This window comes from Stylophora pistillata, chromosome 1, assembly GCF_964205215.1.
Source record: "Stylophora pistillata chromosome 1, jaStyPist1.2, whole genome shotgun sequence".
Classification (NCBI taxonomy): domain Eukaryota; kingdom Metazoa; phylum Cnidaria; class Anthozoa; order Scleractinia; family Pocilloporidae; genus Stylophora; species Stylophora pistillata.
The window spans coordinates 1,118,887-1,143,506 of NC_142519.1; the positions used below are offsets into that span (position 1 = coordinate 1,118,887).

The 24,620-nt window shown below is 37.9% G+C and overlaps 1 protein-coding gene across 1 annotated transcript; it reads left to right on the plus strand.

Moving 5' to 3' along the window:
- The first annotated feature begins 665 nt into the window (after positions 1-665).
- LOC111335268 (uncharacterized) lies at positions 666-24,358 on the plus strand. The gene is given in 22 exon segments (XM_022941143.2): positions 666-880; positions 3,213-3,311; positions 3,891-3,994; positions 5,681-5,773; positions 6,603-6,849; positions 7,389-7,509; positions 8,432-8,571; positions 8,740-8,967; positions 10,475-10,770; positions 11,367-11,436; positions 11,967-12,037; positions 17,365-17,493; positions 17,975-18,103; positions 19,204-19,332; positions 19,540-19,674; positions 20,597-20,731; positions 21,095-21,232; positions 21,966-22,094; positions 22,521-22,719; positions 23,077-23,117; positions 23,290-23,954; positions 23,956-24,358. Coding segments are annotated over 22 exon segments (3,462 nt in total). The 5' UTR covers positions 666-758; the 3' UTR covers positions 23,998-24,358.
- The last annotated feature ends 262 nt before the right edge of the window (positions 24,359-24,620 follow it).

The window sequence follows — 24,620 nt, forward strand, 5'->3', positions numbered from 1 at the left end:
TAATAATAATAATAATAATAATAATAATAATAATAATAATAATAATAAAAGAATAATTTAAAGAATAATTTAAAGAATATAAATTTCCGATGCTGTGTTAAAATTGTTTTATAGTGTTTTTCCTGGTTATACGGAATTCCTCGAATAAGCGCTGCATCGGGGCTGCGGCGCTTATTCGAGTAAATACGGTAATTCTTGTAAACAAAATGGCGACGCGTGATGAAATTGGTCCGTCTATGGCCCCAAAACGAGAAAAAACACGGGTCCGGACCCATCCCCCAAAACATGGTACGGATTGTTTACACGGGCAAAAATGTCAGGTCCGTACTCCTTTTTTGACAAGTCCGTACCAAACTTTTCTTCCGTGTAAACGGCCTTTTAGTCACGCGTATCATCGTCGTAGAGATGAAGGAGCCAAGCGCTTGAGCGACTTTGTACAAAATTCGTGCAACATGTCCTGACATCCTATACAATACAATACAATACAATACAATGTTCTTTATTTCAAGAGGGTAAATACAACATCCGTACCGTGTTTTAGAATTTGGGGTCATTTTCCGCCGTTCGGTTTTTTTTAGGATTTGGGTTCATTTCCCGCCATTCCGTCGTTACGTCATTCCATCGCTTCTACTGTCAGGGTCGCCCCTTGTAAACTGATCCTATTCAGTAGTTTCGGTTTACAGTCAATTGAGCAATCGACTGCTTTCTGCGAGATTGTGCATAACTTCTGCACAGAGTTAGATATTTCCACAGCTGAAATGCGCGTTTCTTTGTCGTGGGCCTGTATGTTTGGAGTTAGTATCATTTATCTTGGTTTGGTCAGCGTAACGGAAGGTTCTTTGGAAGAGCATGGCGTGAACGTTTGTTCAAGATCCCAGAGGTAAGCACATTTCATTTCGATACCTTCGCCTTGTGAGAGTACCTCGAGCGGAGGTTTGATACACCCCAGTCATAAAATGAGCTTTTGCTGGTTATGGCTCAGAAAAACTTCGCGGCCTTTACTCCTTCCGTGAAATGTAAATTATTTTTCCTTCAGGGCTCGACACTAGGGGTAGCCCACTAGCCTCAGACTAGTAGAAATTCAGTTTTGGCTAGTGGCTTTCGATTGCCACTAGCCAGTTTGGCTAGTAAATAAACTGAAACTGTCGTAAAATCTAAGACGTCACTAGCCACTTGGCTAGTAAGTTGAAAAGTTAGTGTCGAGCCCTGTTTCTTATGATCTCTATAGATCTCTACCGAGTTAGTCACTGAATGGTATTTCATAAACACAAATCGTAGTTTTTTCCCTCTCTACATACCATGTTTATATATGTTTTACACCACTGTACTTTAACATGGATTTGATTTTAACCCTTCCTACCTAACATTGGTATTCATGTTTCCTCACCGTCCTCTGTTCTAACCGGGAGAATTTCGCTTGACAATCAGGAGCTTTGATAGAAATTGGTGACCATTTCTTTTATTCTCGTGACCTTTACATTTGATTCAAGGATGATGATGTAATGAGAAATTATAAGCCAGTCGCTCCCAGGGGAGGGTAAAAGTTTGTTTATAGTGTTATCATATGGGCATGAGATCTTGTACCCCTGCACCCAGTTGTACAAAGGGCAGATAATGCTATAGCTATTCAACAGATAAATGGCTAACCAGCGGATCATTAAAGCCCAGTTCAGACGCTGTACTTCAGCCGTGCCGAATTGAATTCAATGAATTAAGTTCATGTGAATTAAGTATGGCATCTGAATTAATTTGGAATGGCTGATTTAATTTAGATTGGCTTGGTCAATTAATCCGCCTGACTCAGCCGGGAAGAACGTTAACAGTTGTGGACCGGCTTTGATTCAGACGCTGTAATTCACTTGAGTGGAGTGGAATCAAATGCACAAATTATTTTGGTGTATTTTTCTTGCTGTTTTTACATGTCAGCATGTGCAGAGGAGTGTTGCAGAAGAAAAATGTCGGCTTGAAGGGCCAAGCAGAACAATGCTGACAGATATTGAATGGGTGCCCTATTCTATGCCTTTTGAAATGACACTGGTTCTTTACTCTGTTGGCTCTTTGGGCATCATGTAGTTGTCCTCTGCGTCAGCAACATCCTTACCCACCTCTTTTGTGTATCGCTTGCAAAAAGTGATGCTTTTACCAGCATGGTAGTCTTTGTTTTCTTCAAAAATTGAATGTTTATTGCATTTTGGAATTTCATATATCAAGCATGTATATTTGGTCACACTGAAACACTTACAGATCTTTACAAACACTTTATTTAGGTACTAGAAGTGACCAAATAGAATACTTAAAACTTCCTTACAACGACCATGCCATAAAAATAACTTTAGTTCTGATCAAATTGTTTACTTTGAACTGCGCCAGCCTAAAGTTGAATTCGGTTTGGCTTGGCTGAAGTACGGCATCTGAACCGGGCCTAATAGCAAAATGTACCGCACTATCCAGTGGATAGCATTATACAACCTTCGAACAACTGGGGCCTGCAGGGGAACTGTTGTCAGTAGTATAGTGCCTGACCTTTTTTAACAATATGAGGGGAAAAGCTAAGGAGATTTATATAACAATGATCAGAGAACTTCTCTCATTCAATTAAAAGCAATGCAATCAACTGTTATTTCTAGGTTCAAACCTAGCTTTTACTTAAATATATTTTAATATAGATTGCTTGATTTTAAACATCAAGAATTCAAATTTTTATCAAGTGCAAATTGATTTATTTGCAGTTGAATTTATTCTATCAGTGGTGCGATTGTAATACAAAACTTATAACTGTAATTCTGTGTTACCACTCCCCCAGCCAGTCATCATAGTTATATTTGGCAGTTAGTTTGGAGTAAACATTTCTTTCACTTAAAACTTAAGCCATGAAACATAATGGTCACCAAGTGTTCATTTGTTTAGAATGCTGTAGTGTTTATCATGGACCAATTACCAAAAAGAAATTGACTATAAAACTTCATATTCTATCACTATCTGTCTATCTGTAAACTTCAAGAAAACCCTGATTGAAAGGAGCCATAATTCTTTCTCAGAACTGACTGGAAATAAACAAATTAACAGCTCAAAGAGTTTTTTTCCTGGTTCCTTTTGTGTTTAGTCGTATGATAAAAATTTAAGTGCAAACACATTATAAATTTTTTGCCTGATTACCAAGGTGTAGATTACTATCTAAACCAAGGTGTAGATTATTATCTTTCTGTTCACAGTTTCATACAGATGTACCAGCAATCTTTCCAAATGAGCTGGAAGAAAAAGTCAACCACCAAATGTGGTTGGCTGGGCTGGAAAAGATGCACAGTGTACAGGTGAATTAGTGCCATTTTACCCATAGAATTTTTCTGCTACCTAGATATTCAGTCGGAGCTGCTTGGGTAGCTATAGTTTATGTACATTGTTAATTTCTTACATTTTAGCTTTAACTTTAACTACTGTAAGTTACTCAATGACTGACACAGATTGGGAAATGGTGAAGAGAAAAAAATAGTTCTATAGGCTACAGAATTTTAATGTTATTGTGGAGAAGTCGGGGAATTTAATACCACAGACAACTGAAAGATACAGACATACCTGCAGTTTGTGTCCAGTGTAATTTTAAGAAAACAGTCTGTCTCCTCAGTTTGGAAAAGAAATTTAAATTTCATTTACATCGGGAGACATCACCTAATTTCTGAAGTTTTGTGGAGAGGAAGCTGAACATATATTATCCCTTTCTTCTGATGTCACCCATTATGTGATTAAGTGCCCCAACATGATTTTTGTAAATATATCATTCTTAAAAAAATGAGTGGAAATTAACCACAGTGACAAGAGGGGGCTGGGCATATCTGAGAATTTGTATTTTTTTGTTGGAGGAAATTTAATTTTGAATATTTTTCTCTATTCAGGACAGTATATGGGGTGTCTTATAGAACACTTACTCGGCACGCTTTTAAACCTGTTTACTCCTGTTGTCTTGGTTGGAGACAGAGTGGGAATGGCTGTCCATTTGGTAAGAGTCACATGTTAATGAGTAATCGGTGTATGGCAGTTTATGTTTTTAGAAAGTTAAATGATAATAATAATGATAATAAATGATAATAAATGATAATAAAATATAATTATAATGGTTATGATTGTAACTATGACAATTTCTTCAAATATGATTGGTGCAATAGCTGCTTTATATTTCATTAATTATTCAACAGAGTCGCACACCTGCAATCGGACAGTTAAAGCAGTCAATCATACTAAGTCCATTCAGCTAAATCCACCAATCACCAAATTGATCACAAAAACCATAGCAACAAACAGTTATTCTAAAAAAAGCAGGGAATTTCCAAAATGGAGGAGTTTTTGCTTTAGTATAGACAAAAATGTATCTACTGGGGACAATTTCCCTTAATGTCTTTTTTCATTAATTGTAATGGTTATAACTTATTGGTAAAAGGACGTCATATTGTGCAATTCAGTCTGTAATCATACTCACAATCATACTCACAACTGACAAATCTGACTCCCACTTCAAGGTCATCTGATTTTGTTTATCACTCATATACTCACAACTGACAAATCTGACTACCACTTCAAGGTCATCTGATTTTTTTTATCACTCATATACTCACAACTGACAAATCTGACTCCCACTTCAAGGTCATCTGATTTTGTTTATCACTCATATACTCACAACTGACAAATCTGACTCCCACTTCAAGGTCATCTGATTTTGTTTATCACTCATGTACTCACAACTGACAAATCTGACTCCCACTTCAAGGTCATCCGATTTTGTTTATCACTCATATACTCACAACTGACAAATCTGACTCCCACTTCAAGGTCATCTGATTTTGTTTATCACTCATATATGATTCTAGACCAAATATTGGACTCCACTCAGTCCTATTGCCATTATTAATAATGAAAACATAAATAACAATGGGAGTTGAGAAGACTCATCAATAAATGTAGATTCCACGAAGTGGTTGCACTTGTCAAGTTGAAATGGAATTTGGGATGTTGGTTTTTGTGGGGGAATAAGTACAAGAACCAGTAGGAAACATAATTCACATGTTGTGCCAGAGGTGGTTTGAGGCCGAAGTACTCGTGCTGCTGCGTGTGCACTCATACTGAGTGAGTAGCATGCAATTTTTCAAGGACAATCCTATGCAATCAGTTGCTAATGATGATCTGAAGTTTAATGAAGTTAACATAATTGGGGTGTTATTAAACAGAGTAAGGCAGTATTATGAGTACTGGTAATGGCATTATTTGGAAACTTTTGGAGAAGTCTCACTAAGTGAGATGAAAATTGACCTGGGATTTACTTAGTTCTGACTTACAATTGATCTTTTCTTTTAACATGTACATTTTTATCTTTAAATTCCCCTTTAGAGTTATACTAAGCATTGTTGAACAAAAAAAGACTTAATAGACCATTTTACAGTTGTGTACTTAGTTGCCAAGCCTTTGATTCAGAGTGAGGCTGAAGGTGACCTTGTTCTGATAGAGACCTGTATCTACTTAGCATGATAGCAAAGTGATTTACATTTGAAAGGCAGCAAGGTTTGTATCATAACAAGGTCAACCCTAGCCTCACTCCCATTCAAAGGCTTGGCAACCAAGCACACAACTGTAAAATGGACTATACTATTTAGCAGAGGAGAATAAGAGGGTGATGTTATTCTATGCATTTCAGCCATCTGTAAGAATCCTTGTGTTAATGGAACTTGTACTCAGCCAGACAAATGTTCATGTAATGCAGGCTACTATGGACTGGTTTGTGATAGAGGTGAGTGTAGTATCCCGCGTGGATGGTTCGGATCTAACCAATAACACTCGGATTAAACCAACGCACATTAACTTAACAGTTTAATGGTGGACAACGTGTTCTAACAACAACTCTCGCACGCATGCGCCAATGGGTAATACACTACAGTGAGTTCATGTTGGACCTTTCAAAGTCCCACTTGGGTCTGCAATTATGGTTGATTCAATTCTTATGACATCATCTCCTCTTGGGAATCTTGGTCAACAATTGTTATTTTACAATATGTTACTCTTTCATTGTTTTGGTCATGGTCTCATTTATTCCTTGAAATCCAATTAAGTAGAACCCAGCCAACTATGACTAACTCCTAAGGGAAACAAAAGATGATCAGAGTTAGTAGGGGGTTAATGTTAGCTGTTAGTAAACAACTGAAAAAATAGAATCAAGAGAAAATTGGATGATCTTGTTTGAGTTACAGGGGGGTTGGAGTTAACTGAGTTTAAGAAAGCAGAGTTCTACTGTATTACTTGGTATTTTCATCTTTGATTGTTATCTGTCTCATAATGAGACTGGTTTAGTGACATTTATTAGTTAACTTAGTGTGAAGTAGATATATCTGTTAAACACTAAGTTAATTAACATAGAAGTCCCACTTGGTAAAGACCATTTGGTTATTTACTTAGTACCAGTTGTGATGATTGTGAAAAAATATATGATTAGTGGAGTAGAGAGGTTGGCAGCATATGTACCTATGCAAGATGTCACTTTTGTCAGAATCTCTGAAATTGGTGGTATAGCGTATCATTATTTTCATTCTTATGTATCCTCTCTCCTGATCTAAATTTCTCAGAGTGCCCCTCTCACAAATGGGGTCCTCACTGCCGACATGACTGCAAGTGCAAGAATGGAGCCCAGTGTGATTCACTCACAGGTCAGTGTGCCTGCACTCCTGGTTGGAAGGGTCAGCAATGTGAGCAGCCATGTGACCAAGGTTTCTATGGCATTAAATGTCAACAGAGATGTGATTGTTTGAATGGTGGAACTTGTGAACCTGCCACAGGAAATTGTACTTGTGCAGCGGGCTTCCAAGGTACAAGGTGCGTCAAATACAGTAGCCATCATTCTTAGCAGCATTGAGTTTCCAGTGTGTTGTTGGAAATGTCTATCTTTGGAATTTGATTCAAACAACTAAGTGTTCATTGACAAATTGTTTGTCTCAGTCTATTAAATATGCCCACCCAGCTTAGTTTTCTTAGGCTGGTCTGGTCTTTCTGCCTAGTTTTTCTTAGTTTTTGTTTTCCTTTAATGATTTCTTAAGTTAATTAGGGCAGAGGGGTTTCTTGAATTGATAGAACCTTTTTGATGATCAAGGACAGTATGAGACCACTGACTAATGATCTGCTTAAAAGTGGTATGAGATCCATGCACATTCTTCATATTTTGTAAATCTGGAAGAAAATTTAAAATTAGCAGTTTCAAAATAAAACAACTGTTAAAACTGTTAAATGAAAGATTTATAGCAGAATTTCAGAACTTGCAAGTTTAGGCATCTTAAGGAATACTTTTTGCAAAATCAAGAACAAATTATATTATAGGCTGAGACTATATTAAGAAAATATGACTTTTTCCTCCATAGATGTGAACTTCTATGTGATAAGGGATGGTATGGAAAAAATTGCGCGCAAAAGTGCACCTGTCTTAATGGTGGCAAATGTGATCATATTACTGGCAAGTGTAACTGTGCTGCAGGATGGCAGGTGACTAATAAGTCTGTAAGGTGCAATTAATAACTACAAGATTGCCAGGTTATGCTGAATAATTTACTGTTTAGATTGGAGGAGTAAGCATGGAATGCAAGCCATTTTCCCATGGCCTAATGAGGGAGCAATCACTTAACATGCATCATTTATGGCACACAAAGTTTGCAAGATTTTTCAAATGTTCTGTGCTTGTGTTTTTATTGAATTTAAGTCAGCACCCTAAATTGTGATTGCTTTGTCCTATTGGGGACTATAGAAGAGCATTCTGGCAACTAATCCGTAACAAAAGTTGCTTGCATGACTAGTGTTTAAACATCTTATTTAAACCTCTTTTAATTGAGTTTATTTTTGGTGTGTTACCATCTTATATCCAATGCATATACTCTCACAGTGATATGATTTTTCACTCATAAATGCCTTTATTTGTTCATTTGTGGTTAAATTAATCAATTTTAGGTAAAATATCAATAACTTAAATTGAACCCCTAGGTTGTGTGACCTGGTCCTTAGACCTCACTTTTGCTTATAATATAACTCAACTCAGTGTCTACTTATTTGCCTATGGGTGTACACTGCTGACATGAGCAAATGTTTCCAAGTAAGCAAATGTTTTGCAAGAAATTGTTTTTTGTGTTCTAAAACAAATGTTAAACACCACAGCATAAACTATTAAGTTATGGATGCACTTGGGAGGTTTGCTAAGCACTCAAGAGGCTCAGTAGAGTTGCTCTGGGCTATCACCTTGCACCACTCTAATTCTTCTTTCATGCTTACTCTACCCACATGCATCCATAACTCGATAGTTTACACTGTGGTGTTTAGCATTTGTTAATTGAATGAGTGTCATGTAGCATGGAAAAATCCTAAGATTTTTTAATATGAATTTCCTTTAATTAGTGATACTAACTTCTCATTTAAGGGTGATTTGTGTAGTTCAAAATGCCCAGATGGTAAATATGGAGATAATTGCTCCCAAACATGCATAAACTGTTTGAATGGTGCAGTCTGTAATCATGTGAATGGAAGTTGTACCTGTGCTCCTGGATATCAAGGACATAGGCAAGTGCAGTAGCTAATTGAAATTAATTTTTATTTTTTTTATAATTTAAGTCATATCATTGTACGGAGATGTCATTTCCTGGAAATTTGAAGTTTGTATTTTTCACGGAGGGAAAATGAATTTGATAATGGTGAAACTTTGAAATCAAAAGTTTTCTTGTTTTTCAGGTGTGGAGATATGTGTCCTTCAGGAAGCTATGGAAAATTCTGTGCCGAAGAGTGTCGCTGTAAGAATGGCACTTGCTCTCCTGTGGATGGTTCATGTAATTGCACAGTGGGATATACAGGGATGTACTGTGATCAGCCCTGCTCTGCCGGCTCAGCAGGCCAGGATTGTACCAAGCACTGTAATTGTACAATACATGGAACCTGTAATCCATTCACTGGCAAATGTCAGTGAGTATTTTACAAAATGTGAAAGTACCTGTCCTGTACTTACAATAAGTAATGGCAGTGGCTATAGAAATGGATTTCATTAGGCAGGGATCTTGTTGCATTATGTGGCAAATTAAATCATCAAATTGAACTGTCTCTCACTTTTGTTAACAAAAGAAGTGCCAGTCTTAAGATGACTTAGTAAATGTTCTCAAGAATGAGAAAGTTTCTCTTGTTTCTTAAGGGAATACCTATGTAAAAAGGCAGCCGGGATTTAGGTGGGACTCCGCCAATCCCACCTGGTATCTCAGGTGGGAATGGCAGGATCCCACCAATATAAGTGGGATCCCACCTTTCCCACCTGGGACTAACAGGTAATCCTGGCTGGGATCCTGCCTCCCACCTGGGATTGAGGGTGGGATAAGTGGAATCCCTCTGTCCTACCTGGGACTCATGGTTATCCCACCTGGGATCCTGCCTCCCACCCGGGATTGAAGGCAGGATGAGTGGGATCCCATCTTGTCCCACCTGGGACTCATGATTATCCCCCATGGGATCCCATCTCCCACCCAGGATTGAAGGCAGGATAGATGGGATCCCATCGCACCTGGGACTCATGGTCATCCCACCTGGGACCCTGCCCCCCACCTGGGATTGAAGGCGGGATGGATGGGATCCCATCTGTCCCACCTGGGACTCATGGTCATCCCACCTGGGATCCTGCTTCCCACCCAGGATTGAAGGTGGGATAAGTGGGATCCCATCTGTCTCACCTGGGACTCATGGTCATCCCACCTGGGACCCTGCCTCCCACCTGGGATTGAAGGCAGGATGGATGGGATCCCATCTGTCCCACCTGGGACTCATGGTCATCCCACCTGGGATCCTGCTTCCCACCCAGGATTGAAGGTGGGATAAGTGGGATCCCATCTGTCCCACCTGTGACTCATGATCATCCCACCTGGGATCCCACCTTCCACCCAGGATTTCAGGAAGGACAAGAGGGATCCCATCTGGGACGTAAGGCCTTCCTTCCAGGCAGTATATATTAAGTGGGATCCCATCTTGACCCACATGTGAAACACATCTTAAAATTTAAGAAATGGGATTCAAGTAGTATGTAAAAATTTACTGAGTGGCAACTACATCACGCCTATAAAAACTGTGCAAGAGTTGGAAAATTTGGTAGCATGTTTATGGACCCTGTGTCATGTTAAATCCAAAGACAATGGAAGTAACCAAGTAAGCAACAGCATGTAAATTTTTGATGACTTAAGAATTTGAAAATTGTAAATTGCTCATTGTTGACATCCCAGGCTCATGAATTTGAAATCAAAAGTTGACTGTTTTAAGTGTAGTTAGCTCAGACTCGTACATTTAATGGAAACGTACATTTAATGGAAAACAACAGGTTTCTTTTCTGTGGAGATTCCACCTCAAAACTTTTGACATTATTATTTTCAAGAAACCTTTCCTGAGACAGAAAAAACACAATAATCTCATTTTGCTTTGTTGTATACTTCTTGAGGTGTCAACCTGGTTTTCAAGGGATGCACTGTGAAAAGGAATGTAGCACAGGATTCTTTGGACCTCTGTGTAAAGGAAAATGCCAATGTCTTAACAATGCAACTTGTGACAAAAAAGATGGCACCTGTGATTGTCTGCAAGGATGGATAGGTGTGCACTGTGACAACCCCTGCCCAGCTGGTTACTATGGCAAGAACTGTCAATCAAATTGTGGGTGTCAAAATGGAGGGTCATGTGACTTGGTGGATGGCAAATGTACTTGTGTGAATGAATGGCAAGGGGAAAGTTGCGATATCAGTAAGTGACAGACTCGTGACAGTTTAGCTGCTCTAACATACAGTGTACCAGGTTTATCAAAACTGAAAAATTGGACACCACTTTCAGGGTGGTGGACAAAAATTGGAATTTTTTTCTTTAATGATTGAGCTCTTTCTTGACTTCTTTTAATGTACAATAAAAGAATTTGTTGCCGTATTACTGCAATCTTTCCCGCTCGGGATTACCCGCATTGATGCCGCGCATGAAAAAAAATTGAATTAGAACTACATTTGTATTTCTTGGACAATGTTGGCGAGGGAAACGCAAAAAAGCGGTAGAAGATAGTCAAAACAAAGAAAACAGAAACAACTCTCGTTAGCTTGTTGTGCTACAAATACAGTTGGCTTCCTTTCCCGGCTCTCGAAGCAAACAAGTCATTCTTAATTCTTAATAAAGCGAAATCTTTTTGCAACATAATAAATCCTGTATTAACCAAGCTTGTTCGGTCAAGATGGCTGGATATTGGCCGAGCTCTTTTTTTCGCATTTGTATGGACCGAGATGAAAACTCTGCTAATATCCAGCCATCTTGAATTCAGGCTTGGTTAATAAGACATATTTATTCATGTGTTTTAGTGTGTGGAAACTGGACCTTTGGTGTCAATTGTAGAAATTCATGTCTTTGCAATCAAACACAAACTGAAAGGTAAGTGGAGTTTGATGATCACAGTTAATTTACATTATTTAGTTGGAAATAAATTGTAATCTTGCGTCAAATCTTTTTCTCCCGCTGTAAGTACATTGAAACCCCGCCTGAAGGCCACTCTTTTATGGCCAAGGAAACTGGGCATGCATTTTTATATTTAAAAAAAAACTTATCGATGCAGTCACCCATTGATACGGTCAATGGCCACCAGCATTTTAAAATCCCAAACAGTAGAATCCTATATCATTCCTCCCTGTTTACATGGCCATTAGCGCTAAATTTAGAAAACAAAATGCTGGTTACAGGTTGATTTCACTGATCCCTGTCATTTACTTAGTACAAAGGTTATTAATTTACAAGGAAGCAACTCGTCCCCTACCTGTTTTCATTCCAAAAATGATAAAAGGAAATAGATATTGACGCTTGGACAACTTGCGAAGCGATTAAGAAATTTGATCCTGCCCCGATAATAAGGCCAATCTGATTAGCGGGATTTCTCTGTATGCTCATTAGTGTACTTTCTTTTACAGATGTCACAGGATTAATGGCAAGTGTTTATGTAAGAATGGGTTCACTGGCCTCTATTGTAATGAGCAGAAAAGTAAGTTTGTTTTTGTGTAGCAGCCTCCAGCAAAAATTGGTGTATGAGTGCATAGTTTTAGATGGAAAACTGTTTTGCATTCACATTCTCACAAATCAGGATATTTTGTAATTACCTGATGTTTAACGTGGGTTGTTAAGAATTTATTTGAAATTGTTAAAGATAATGAAAGCATTTAGCAGGCACACTGAACCTTTCTTTGATAACTGCCGGTAGGCTCTAAAATGTCTATGTCCTGCCTCTAAAATGTGTATTCTTTGTTTCAAACAATACATGATGTTACCCTAAAATGAGGGTAAAAACATGTCTATCGAAATTTTGCATAACTGCACCACAGACCCACAGGTGAAATTGAGGTGTTTTTTTTTTTTCCCTGTGATTTCCAGTGTTTGGTTAGCTAGTGCAAAGGACTGCCAGTTGCTTGATCACATGACTGAAACTTCAATAAGCTTTAGTAACACAAGCATTCTTGCTCGTTGGCTGATTGATTATTAGTTATATTTATCAATGAACTTACTGATGTGGTTGTTTCGTCTTTTTAGGGTGTCTTGTTGGTTATTATGGTAACAATGAAGTTACTGATGTGGTTTTTTTGGTGTTTTTAGGGTGTCCTGTTGGTTATTATGGTAACAATGAAGTTACTGATGTGGTTTTTTGGTGTTTTTAGGGTGTCCTATTGGTTATTATGGTAACAATGAAGTTACTGATGTGGTTTTTTTGGTGTTTTTAGGGTGTCCTATTGGTTATTATGGTAACGATGAAGTTACTGATGTGGTTTTTTGGTGTTTTTAGGGTGTCCTATTGGTTATTATGGTAACGATGAAGTTACTGATGTGGTTTTTTGGTGTTTTTAGGGTGTCCTGTTGGTTATTATGGTAACAATGAAGTTACTGATGTGGTTTTTTGGTGTTTTTAGGGTGTCCTATTGGTTATTATGGTAACAATGAAGTTACTGATGTGGTTTTTTTGGTGTTTTTAGGGTGTCCTATTGGTTATTATGGTAACGATGAAGTTACTGATGTGGTTTTTTGGTGTTTTTAGGGTGTCCTATTGGTTATTATGGTAACAATGAAGTTACTGATGTGGTTTTTTTGGTGTTTTTAGGGTGTCCTATTGGTTATTATGGTAACGATGAAGTTACTGATGTGGTTTTTTGGTGTTTTTAGGGTGTCCTATTGGTTATTATGGTAACGATGAAGTTACTGATGTGGTTTTTTGGTGTTTTTAGGGTGTCCTGTTGGTTATTATGGTAACAATGAAGTTACTGATGTGGTTTTTTGGTGTTTTTAGGGTGTCCTGTTGGTTATTATGGTAACGATGAAGTTACTGATGTGGTTTTTTGGTGTTTTTAGGGTGTCCTGTTGGTTATTATGGTAACAATGAAGTTACTGATGTGGTTTTTTGGTGTTTTTAGGGTGTCCTATTGGTTATTATGGTAACAATGAAGTTACTGATGTGGTTTTTTGGTGTTTTTAGGGTGTCCTGTTGGTTATTATGGTAACAATGAAGTTACTGATGTGGTTTTTTTGGTGTTTTTAGGGTGTCCTATTGGTTATTATGGTAACGATGAAGTTACTGATGTGGTTTTTTGGTGTTTTTAGGGTGTCCTATTGGTTATTATGGTAACGATGAAGTTACTGATGTGGTTTTTTGGTGTTTTTAGGGTGTCCTGTTGGTTATTATGGTAACAATGAAGTTACTGATGTGGTTTTTTGGTGTTTTTAGGGTGTCCTGTTGGTTATTATGGTAAGAATGAAGTTACTGATGTGGTTTTTTGGTGTTTTTAGGGTGTCCTGTTGGTTATTATGATAACAATGAAGTTACTGATGTGGTTTTTTGGTGTTTTTAGGGTGTCCTGTTGGTTATTATGGTAACGATGAAGTTACTGATGTGGTTTTTTGGTGTTTTTAGGGTGTCCTGTTGGTTATTATGGTAACAATGAAGTTACTGATGTGGTTTTTTGGTGTTTTTAGGGTGTCCTGTTGGTTATTATGGTAACAATGAAGTTACTGATGTGGTTTTTTGGTGTTTTTAGGGTGTCCTGTTGGTTATTATGGTAACGATGTAGTTACTGATGTGGTTTTTTGGTGTTTTTAGGGTGTCCTGTTGGTTATTATGGTAACAATGAAGTTACTGATGTGGTTTTTTGGTGTTTTTAGGGTGTCCTGTTGGTTATTATGGTAACAATGAAGTTACTGATGTGGTTTTTTGGTGTTTTTAGGGTGTCCTATTGGTTATTATGGTAACAACGAAGTTACTGATGTGGTTTTTTGGTGTTTTTAGGGTGTCCTATTGGTTATTATGGTAACAACGAAGTTACTGATGTGGTTTTTTGGTGTTTTTAGGGTGTCCTGTTGGTTATTATGGTAACAATGAAGTTACTGATGTGGTTTTTTTGGTGTTTTTAGGGTGTCCTATTGGTTATTATGGTAACGATGAAGTTACTGATGTGGTTTTTTGGTGTTTTTAGGGTGTCCTATTGGTTATTATGGTAACGATGAAGTTACTGATGTGGTTTTTTGGTGTTTTTAGGGTGTCCTGTTGGTTATTATGGTAACGATGAAGTTACTGATGTTGTTTTTTGGTGTTTTTAGGGTGTCCTGTTGGTTATTATGGTAACAATGAAGTTACTGATGTGGTTTTTTGGTGTTTTTAGGGTGTCCTGTTGGTTATTATGGTAACAATGAAGTTACTGATGTGGTTTTTTTGGTGTTTTTAGGGTGTCCTATTGGTTATTATGGTAACGATGAAGTTACTGATGTGGTTTTTTGGTGTTTTTAGGGTGTCCTATTGGTTATTATGGTAACGATGAAGTTACTGATGTGGTTTTTTGGTGTTTTTAGGGTGTCCTGTTGGTTATTATGGTAACGATGAAGTTACTGATGTGGTTTTTTGGTGTTTTTAGGGTGTCCTGTTGGTTATTATGGTAACAATGAAGTTACTGATGTGGTTTTTTGGTGTTTTTAGGGTGTCCTGTTGGTTATTATGGTAACGATGAAGTTACTGATGTGGTTTTTTGGTGTTTTAAGGGTGTCCTGTTGGTTATTATGGTAACAATGAAGTTACTGATGTGGTTTTTTGGTGTTTTTAGGGTGTCCTGTTGGTTATTATGGTAACAATGAAGTTACTGATGTGGTTTTTTGGTGTTTTTAGGGTGTCCTGTTGGTTATTATGGTAACGATGAAGTTACTGATGTGGTTTTTTGGTGTTTTTAGGGTGTCCTGTTGGTTATTATGGTAACAATGAAGTTACTGATGTGGTTTTTTGGTGTTTTTAGGGTGTCCTATTGGTTATTATGGTAACAATGAAGTTACTGATGTGGTTTTTTTGGTGTTTTTAGGGTGTCCTATTGGTTATTATGGTAACGATGAAGTTACTGATGTGGTTTTTTGGTGTTTTTAGGGTGTCCTGTTGGTTATTATGGTAACAATGAAGTTACTGATGTGGTTTTTTGGTGTTTTTAGGGTGTCCTGTTGGTTATTATGGTAACAATGAAGTTACTGATGTGGTTTTTTTGGTGTTTTTAGGGTGTCCTATTGGTTATTATGGTAACGATGAAGTTACTGATGTGGTTTTTTGGTGTTTTTAGGGTGTCCTATTGGTTATTATGGTAACGATGAAGTTACTGATGTGGTTTTTTGGTGTTTTTAGGGTGTCCTGTTGGTTATTATGGTAACAATGAAGTTACTGATGTGGTTTTTTGGTGTTTTTAGGGTGTCCTGTTGGTTATTATGGTAACAATGAAGTTACTGATGTGGTTTTTTGGTGTTTTTAGGTTGTCCTGTTGGTTATTATGGTAACGATGAAGTTACTGATGTGGTTTTTTGGTGTTTTAAGGGTGTCCTGTTGGTTATTATGGTAACAATGAAGTTACTGATGTGGTTTTTTGGTGTTTTTAGGGTGTCCTGTTGGTTATTATGGTAACAATGAAGTTACTGATGTGGTTTTTTGGTGTTTTTAGGGTGTCCTGTTGGTTATTATGGTAACGATGAAGTTACTGATGTGGTTTTTTGGTGTTTTTAGGGTGTCCTGTTGGTTATTATGGTAACAATGAAGTTACTGATGTGGTTTTTTGGTGTTTTTAGGGTGTCCTATTGGTTATTATGGTAACAATGAAGTTACTGATGTGGTTTTTTGGTGTTTTTAGGGTGTCCTGTTGGTTATTATGGTAACAATGAAGTTACTGATGTGGTTTTTTGGTGTTTTTAGGGTGTCCTATTGGTTATTATGGTAACAATGAAGTTACTGATGTGGTTTTTTTGGTGTTTTTAGGGTGTCCTATTGGTTATTATGGTAACGATGAAGTTACTGATGTGGTTTTTTGGTGTTTTTAGGGTGTCCTATTGGTTATTATGGTAACGATGAAGTTACTGATGTGGTTTTTTGGTGTTTTTAGGGTGTCCTGTTGGTTATTATGGTAACAATGAAGTTACTGATGTGGTTTTTTGGTGTTTTTAGGGTGTCCTGTTGGTTATTATGGTAACAATGAAGTTACTGATGTGGTTTTTTGGTGTTTTTAGGTTGTCCTGTTGGTTATTATGGTAACGATGAAGTTACTGATGTGGTTTTTTGGTGTTTTAAGGGTGTCCTGTTGGTTATTATGGTAACAATGAAGTTACTGATGTGGTTTTTTGGTGTTTTTAGGGTGTCCTGTTGGTTATTATGGTAACAATGAAGTTACTGATGTGGTTTTTTGGTGTTTTTAGGGTGTCCTGTTGGTTATTATGGTAACGATGAAGTTACTGATGTGGTTTTTTGGTGTTTTTAGGGTGTCCTGTTGGTTATTATGGTAACAATGAAGTTACTGATGTGGTTTTTTGGTGTTTTTAGGGTGTCCTATTGGTTATTATGGTAACAATGAAGTTACTGATGTGGTTTTTTGGTGTTTTTAGGGTGTCCTATTGGTTATTATGGTAACAATGAAGTTACTGATGTGGTTTTTTTGGTGTTTTTAGGGTGTCCTATTGGTTATTATGGTAACGATGAAGTTACTGATGTGGTTTTTTGGTGTTTTTAGGGTGTCCTGTTGGTTATTATGGTAACAATGAAGTTACTGATGTGGTTTTTTGGTGTTTTTAGGGTGTCCTATTGGTTATTATGGTAACAATGAAGTTACTGATGTGGTTTTTTGGTGTTTTTAGGGTGTCCTATTAGTTATTATGGTAACGATGAAGTTACTGATGTGGTTTTTTGGTGTTTTTAGGGTGTCCTGTTGGTTATTATGGTAACAATGAAGTTACTGATGTGGTTTTTTGGTGTTTTTAGGGTGCCCTATTGGTTATTATGGTAACAATGAAGTTACTGATGTGGTTTTTTGGTGTTTTTAGGGTGTCCTGTTGGTTATTATGGTAACAATTGTGACAAGAGTTGTCACTGTAATCATAATGCGCCATGTGATGTCATTACTGGCTCCTGTGACTGTCCAGCTGGTTTCATGCTGCCAAACTGCTTTAACAGTAAGATCATAACTAGTTCTGCTTGACTGGAAAAGCTGTTGCAATGACGTGTCACGTGACTTCTAAATCTGAACAGTTTCTAACCCTGTACTAATTGGAAATCTCAGGATTTCAAATCAGTCTATTTATGAGTTCTCGTTGATTTATGGACCCCTTTCCCACCAACAATTTCACATTGCAGCTGCTAGGTTGTAAATAGAGAAAACTCAGCATTTTATTAGAGGTGGGGAGGGGGAAGCAAAATCTACGACAAGCAGGGTAAAAAAGGTGTGCCAAGACTTTTTTCCCATTATTAAATGTACTTCTGGTCTCCTATCGGTGATAGAATATCCAAAGCACTTATATTCCAAGACCATAGGTTTGATTCTTGTTGTCCTTGTTGGGACCGATTAGAATTTCACTTTTTCAAGTGTATTTGTGTCACAATGGAAAAAGGAACTAATGACTTGAATGTTTTTAATGAATTACTTGCTTTTCACAGACTGTCCATTAGGAAGGTTTGGCATTAAATGTAAGGAGACTTGTAAGTGTCAGAATGGTGCTTCATGTGATCCAGTGGATGGTACCTGTGGCTGCACGTCAGGTTGGCAAGGCACCTTTTGTGAGCAAGGTAAAACAATCAGTCTGATACTTTCAATCGAAACGATAATTGGAATACATTGTAAAACCTTCTTTTCTTAAAGAGTGTGACAAAGCTCAACGATATATTTTTTACGTTTGTAATCTATTTTACATCACGGATGTGATAAAATTGACCCGAATCTTGGCACACAATTTTGAAAATTCTGTGGTAAAATTAAATTAATACAGGCAACACGTTCTTTATGGACAGCGGGCTTTATGGGGTACCATCAGAAAGACATTTGAAAATCTACATTAACAACTGAGTTGATAATGTAAAGTTGGCCACCGCAGAAAGTTTCTTAAACTGACGTTTTTCGAGCGAGTCCTTTGTCAGAGCAAATAGAAATTATGGGTTGTATGAATGGTCTATATACAGATGTGTGGAGCTGGGAACAAGTTAACGTGGAAAACTCTTGAATAAAGTTGGTGAATGAAAAGCGTTCACTGATATCGTGGGGTTGAGGAGTACCGATTTGAAAGATTAAGTTTTGTTCCAGAGTTTTCCAGCTCTGAACTGTCTGGATGTAGAAAAGGCCACAGACTGCCATCTGTTGTTCAGAATGATTAGAAAGATTCAAATGTCGGGCGACCGGTTTAGATGCATCGATCATTGTCTTTCCTCAGAGAGTCGCACAGAGACACACAGACACATATAGACTTAGAGAAAGACAGATGCACAGACAGACAGACAGACAGACAGACAAATTAACCATTTGACACCTTAGACGTTCCTTTAACCCTTTAAGAGTATGACAGTATGTCGTTGTTCGCAGGTAATAGTGCTTGTTGTTACCTTTTTGTTGAACATTTACAAAAAAAAAAGAAAAGGGTGAATTTCTTGTTTTTAGTGTTGGGAGGCCTGTGCCTCCCATAAGGCATAGCGAGCGAGGAGAAAACACGTGGAACGTTTTGTTCTGAGTCGGACATGTTGGTTGTTGAAGTTTTTCAGTTAGCGTTGTTGCGGATTCCAAAGGCTCATACATTCGAATCATAACATTGATCTCGATTGTGAGCTAAGAAATAAAGTGTGAAATTAGCGACTACAGTGCTACGTCAGCCTAGTAGATTAATCATTTGTTTTTACAGGCTGTCCTGATGGATGGTATGGTCCAGGGTGTAACAGCAGCTGTGATTGTTTACACGACTCGTCATGTCATCATGTCACTGGAAAATGTACTTGCAATGCAGGATGGAAGGGAGTGAAATGTAATGAACGTAAGTTACATTTACCTTTAGGAAAGAAAAAAGCAAAGAACGAAGCAAACATCAAATGCCAAGAAACATCGCTGAATAAATGATTATAAACGTTGAATTTGGCGCAGATAGGTTTTGTTTTGTTTTGTTGTTTGTAATAGGTTTACTTTTTACAAGTTTGTTGTAATAGCTTTTTTGAAGATTATACAAAAATAAAACTATTTTCAGCATGTGACAGTGGATATTATGGACTTGGCTGCCAGACAATATGCCAGTGCTACAAAGACAATACTATATCATGTGACCCTATTGATGGACGTTGCTCTTGTGAGCCTGGATGGACTGGGCAAGAGTGCACGCTTTGTACGTATTTGAATAGATAGACTAAGGAATACAATTGAGGTTAACCTTCCAGCTCCCATGATTGACCAAGACAGAATTCTCCTTTCAATATCAATACAATATCAAGCAAACAAAAATATCAACAAGGGGATTATTCTTTGATCCAATACAAAACTCTCAGAACTCACATATAACCACTGCAGGGCACATAGTAGGGAGGATTACTGACTGATAGGGATCTTGGGATTGAAAAGGATCTTGGGATTGAAAGGGATCTTGGGATTGAAAGGGATCTTGGGATTGAATGGCTTCGGGGGATTCATCTTTCAATTGAGCAATTTTCAATTGAGTGTTGCTTTGTTTTACATTACTTTGTTCTGTGATTGGTCCAGAAAAATTCGTGTCACTCTCAACCAATCAGATGCAATAAAAAAACCGTTCAAGACTTGGTCGTCCGCGTTTTTCCCGCGCTTTAGGCAGTTTGGTTGGTTTTATTTTGAGTTCTCGTTAGCTCTTAAGGGTTTTTTACTGTCTTCTGATCGGCCACGGTGATTATTTTGGTTTTGGTTGGTTTTATTTTGAGTTCTCGTTGGATCTTAAGGGTTTTTTACTGTCTTCTGATCGGCCACGGGGATTATTTTAGTTTTGGTTGGTTTTATTTTGAGTTCTTGTTGGCTCTTAAGGGTTTTTTACTGTCTTCTGATCGGCCACAGTGATTATTTTGGTTTTGGTTGTACGAAACTCAGTTTACAAGCGCTATAGTGACGATGTTGTTATAAAATAAATCAATTCTTTTGGTAGAGTCAGGATGCATGTTCCTGATTATTTTTTTAACCGCTAGAGATCTTTTCTAAAACAAAATACACGCCAAAAGGTTTTAAAATTGATTGTGGGACATTCTTCACTAATGGTAAACAAGACAATAATTTTTTTCCTCTCCTAGTTTGTCCAAGGAGAAAATTTGGTGCAAAGTGTTTACAAGACTGCAAGTGCGTGGAAGAGTCAACAGAGAATTGTGATCACGTGACTGGAGCATGTACATGTCTGGAGGGTTGGACAGGAGATACATGTGATAAAAGTAAGAATATCACGTGTACAGAGTATAGTTAGGTATAATTAATTAAAGGTTCATGTGACAGAAACGATCCTATCACATGTAGGTAAGTCAAACTCACCAAAGTGGAGGTGGCTGGGGACGGATATTTACCGAGTCGCGAAGAGATGAGTAGATGTTTTAGTATTTTGTAAAAAAAAATGAGATAATGTAGCACAAAAAAGTGATTTTAACTCATTTATTTTTGCAACGATTACAATATTTTTCGGTGTAAATTCCAGAAATCAGACAATTAGGAGAATTACTAAAGAGATCTTGGGGGTGAAGAATTTAAGAAACCAGACACGAGTTTTATGTGTTATGTGTTGACATAGGTTGTTCTCTCAGCATGTTCGGCAGGTTACTATGGTTACAAGTGCAAGAAAGAATGTGAATGCAGGATGCCTAATATGGCCAAAGAATGTGATCATAGGAACGGAGAATGTCACTGCGAACCAGGATTTACTAGTCAGTACTGCAACCAAAGTACGTTGAACAGACCGTGACTGGTGTGACCTGTAAAGACAGTCATGTAACTGATCAACGGTCGTACAAATAGGGCTCTATCCCTCCGGCTTTCCCCCCCTCCCCCCTCTCTCTCTGCGCCGAGAAAAATTGTCTGTTTTTTCATTACCTGTTTGAATAATGTCTCCAAGTTCAACTCTGTGTAAACGCACCTGTCTACAGCTGATGTGTAGAGGTGACTGGCTAGCTAAAGGAAAGCTGGTGAAATCAAAGCTGTAAATAACTTTTTTTTAATATTGTTTCAGGAAATCCCTGACCGTGCATAATCTGTTGTCTGAGCACAATCTGTTGTCTTTAGTTTACAAATCGTGACTGAAAGAATTAAATGAACGGCACTGTTGGCGATACAGTAAAAAGGAAATACTGGAGTGTATTCGAATTTTCTGCACGGTCAGGTTTAAAAACCTTCTAAACAACAAAGAAACTTGTTCGGCTCCCTAACCGGCGACCAGAAAAAGTTAAAGAAAGACTTGACCAACATAAATTAATTTTAACATGTTTTCCTCTGTATGATTACCTGTGATCATTTTTTGGAAGGCACGGGTTCGAGCCCCGTCGAAGCCCGAATTTGATCAGGCTGCAGCTTAAAATTCAACTTGCTCGTCTACTTATTTGTTTGTCGATTCCTCGTTGTAAATTTTTTATGTCCTACGTTCGTGATAAATTTTAACAATTTTGTCTTATTCTTTTACAGCTTGTCCTGCAAGTTCCTACGGATTTAATTGTGAGAACAAATGTCTTTGCGAGAATAATTCGACTTGTAATAACACATTTGGTTATTGTCACTGTTTGACGGGATTTCAAGGAAAGTTCTGTGAAGAAGGTACTTTAAAATATTAAGAGTCTATCTACCCGACCCAGGGTTACTATTTTTACCCGAATTGAATCATCGCGAATGGTGACCTTTTTGCAGTATGTGGTTACAGTAGTCCAGCCAGGTCAAACCTGGGACCACCCTTTCGGCTGGTTAATAATGAGACCCGGGTTGTGTGGCCAAAAGCAAACCCGGGAGGGCACTTTCACTCAAATAACTATGTCTGTTTTACTGTTTTACTTTTACTATTAGTTTTGTTTTTGTGTTATTTTTTTTTCTGTTCCCTTAATTGGGGAGTAGCCTCGATCGAGCCTATCTGGCAGTTTGAATATTAAAGGGGAGGGAGATTTTCTCCGTGTGCCACGATGGTATCTAGTATCGTACATCTCTCTTTGATTAGTGCTGACTTCTTTCTTTTGTGGTTTCTTTTTTCAGTTGTTTTCACGAAGAGCACTGTTGTCCCCAGTCCTGGTAATAACTCGTCCAACTCTGGCCGGTCGACTGGTGATGGTTCTGCCTCTGTAGTGACGCCAGTGATGATCGCTGTAGCGGTTGCCATGGTAGCAATTATTCTTATCATCGTATTGGTTTATTTGGGAAGGAAACGCGTGTTCATATCCAGAACAGGAAATGGGTGAGCTACATGTTTACAATCAATTTAAATGTTTATTGTTTCAATATTTCTGTTCATGAAAGCCTTGGCCATTGTATTTGAGACATTTTGCGGAATGTCTGTGTAGCATTGTTTTTCTTTTTGCGTCCAAGTGTAACACAGAAGCCAAATAAGCTGCTATTACAATTGATAGCCTGACTCTACATCGTGAGGTAAACGATTAAACGTTTCATTAATCCAAAATACCACGATGAATAGCAACATTTTCTACAGCAACACAAAAAATGACTTTGGCTTGTTTTCTCTTAATTTATTCACCTACTTATTCATTATATTAATTTTTTAATTTATTTTTGTCTTTCTTTTCGTTCCAAATAGTTTGTCCATGAAGAAACTGGTAAGATCTCCCAGATGTTCAAGTAAGTGATATAATTCAAGTCAATTTGGTCTGTTTACAAACTTTTTATTGACCTTCATCCAGAGCGCTAGCGAGATCAAAGCCGCGGGAACTAAAAAATTGTTCGTAGACTTCTAAGTTGAATATGAAACCAAAATTTACTTGATTTTTTTCTGTTTCCTCTTTTCTACTAGAAAGCGTGGATAGAGTTGACGACGAAGGAAATTACACGGAAGATCATGTGTCACTCAACCCCATATATGGTCATTTGTCGAACCCAGATTCCACTCCGTTGGATGTGGTTCAATCCCCAGGAAACAGACCCACATCGATGACAATAAAATCTGTCAATAACCCCAACTATGAGAATACCTTAACGCTAAGAACTGATTATGACAAAAGAACTAGTAATCCAATCTACCAGACCGCCACAGAACTTGACAATCCTCTATACAATACGGGTGCGGATATAAACCCACTCTATGAAGCAGGCCCATCGGGAAGTGTCAGCAGGGGGTCTGGTAGCTTGGCCGATATGAACCCTCTGTACCAGTCCGCTACATCGTACCGCAGTCAGTGCGATTTTAATCCTTTGTATGAGAGTTCATCTGATATGAGCCCGCTGTATGAAGCAGCAGTACCAGCAGCCGAAAAAAAGAATAGTAAAGCGCGCCGTCGAGCTGATTCACGCACGAAAAAAGAGGATAAAGTTCCCATCATGGATAACGCGCCATCCTGCTGGTCGACAGAAGATGAAGATGGACTGGGAGTTAGTAACAGAGGTGTTGATGTGACGTTTAACGAACTGTACGGTAGCGTCGAACAGACTTCATCCTCTCCCACTGAGAATGAACCCGGCGCTACCCCCCTTCCCCCCTCAACAGCATGCTAAGAGATTGTAATGCGTGCGTTAGAGAAGCGAGAATTGTAATCAAAATATGCAGTAAAATGACGAGGAAAGCAGGAAGGTCCGGGACACGAAGATGTAAAGGACGTGTTACACCTGAAGTAATTTTAGAATATGTAACACCTGTTCATAATATCCATACTTTATCCGGGAAACAGCTAATGAGAATACTCAAACTTTTTAGGCATCTTATTTTTTACTTGTCTTATTTGGTTAAATTTATCTCAGAATTCAAACTACTAAGAATATATTTAAAAACGAATTTTAACTTTTAATTGAAATGGCTATAAAGTACTTCAAACCTTTTATTGTTTTATATTCGATAAAGACCTGGAGTAAACAAAAACTCTTGCCAATACAGCCTCGAAGTTTTTCTTTTCCTTTTTTACTTTAATTTCTTCTATGGCCCTGGAGAGCGAAACTTCTAAAATTGTCTAATAGAACGAACATAATACGAACCCAGACCAAGTGGCCGACCTGCACACTGTCTTCTTCTATCCATATCCCGTGGTTAGTGGGAGTTAATTGCCTTTCTTAACATGATAGTATGACAATGTTTTGTAACACGAGATTACGGTAAGAAATACTCCAAACTTTAACTTGCGGACCGATTACAAG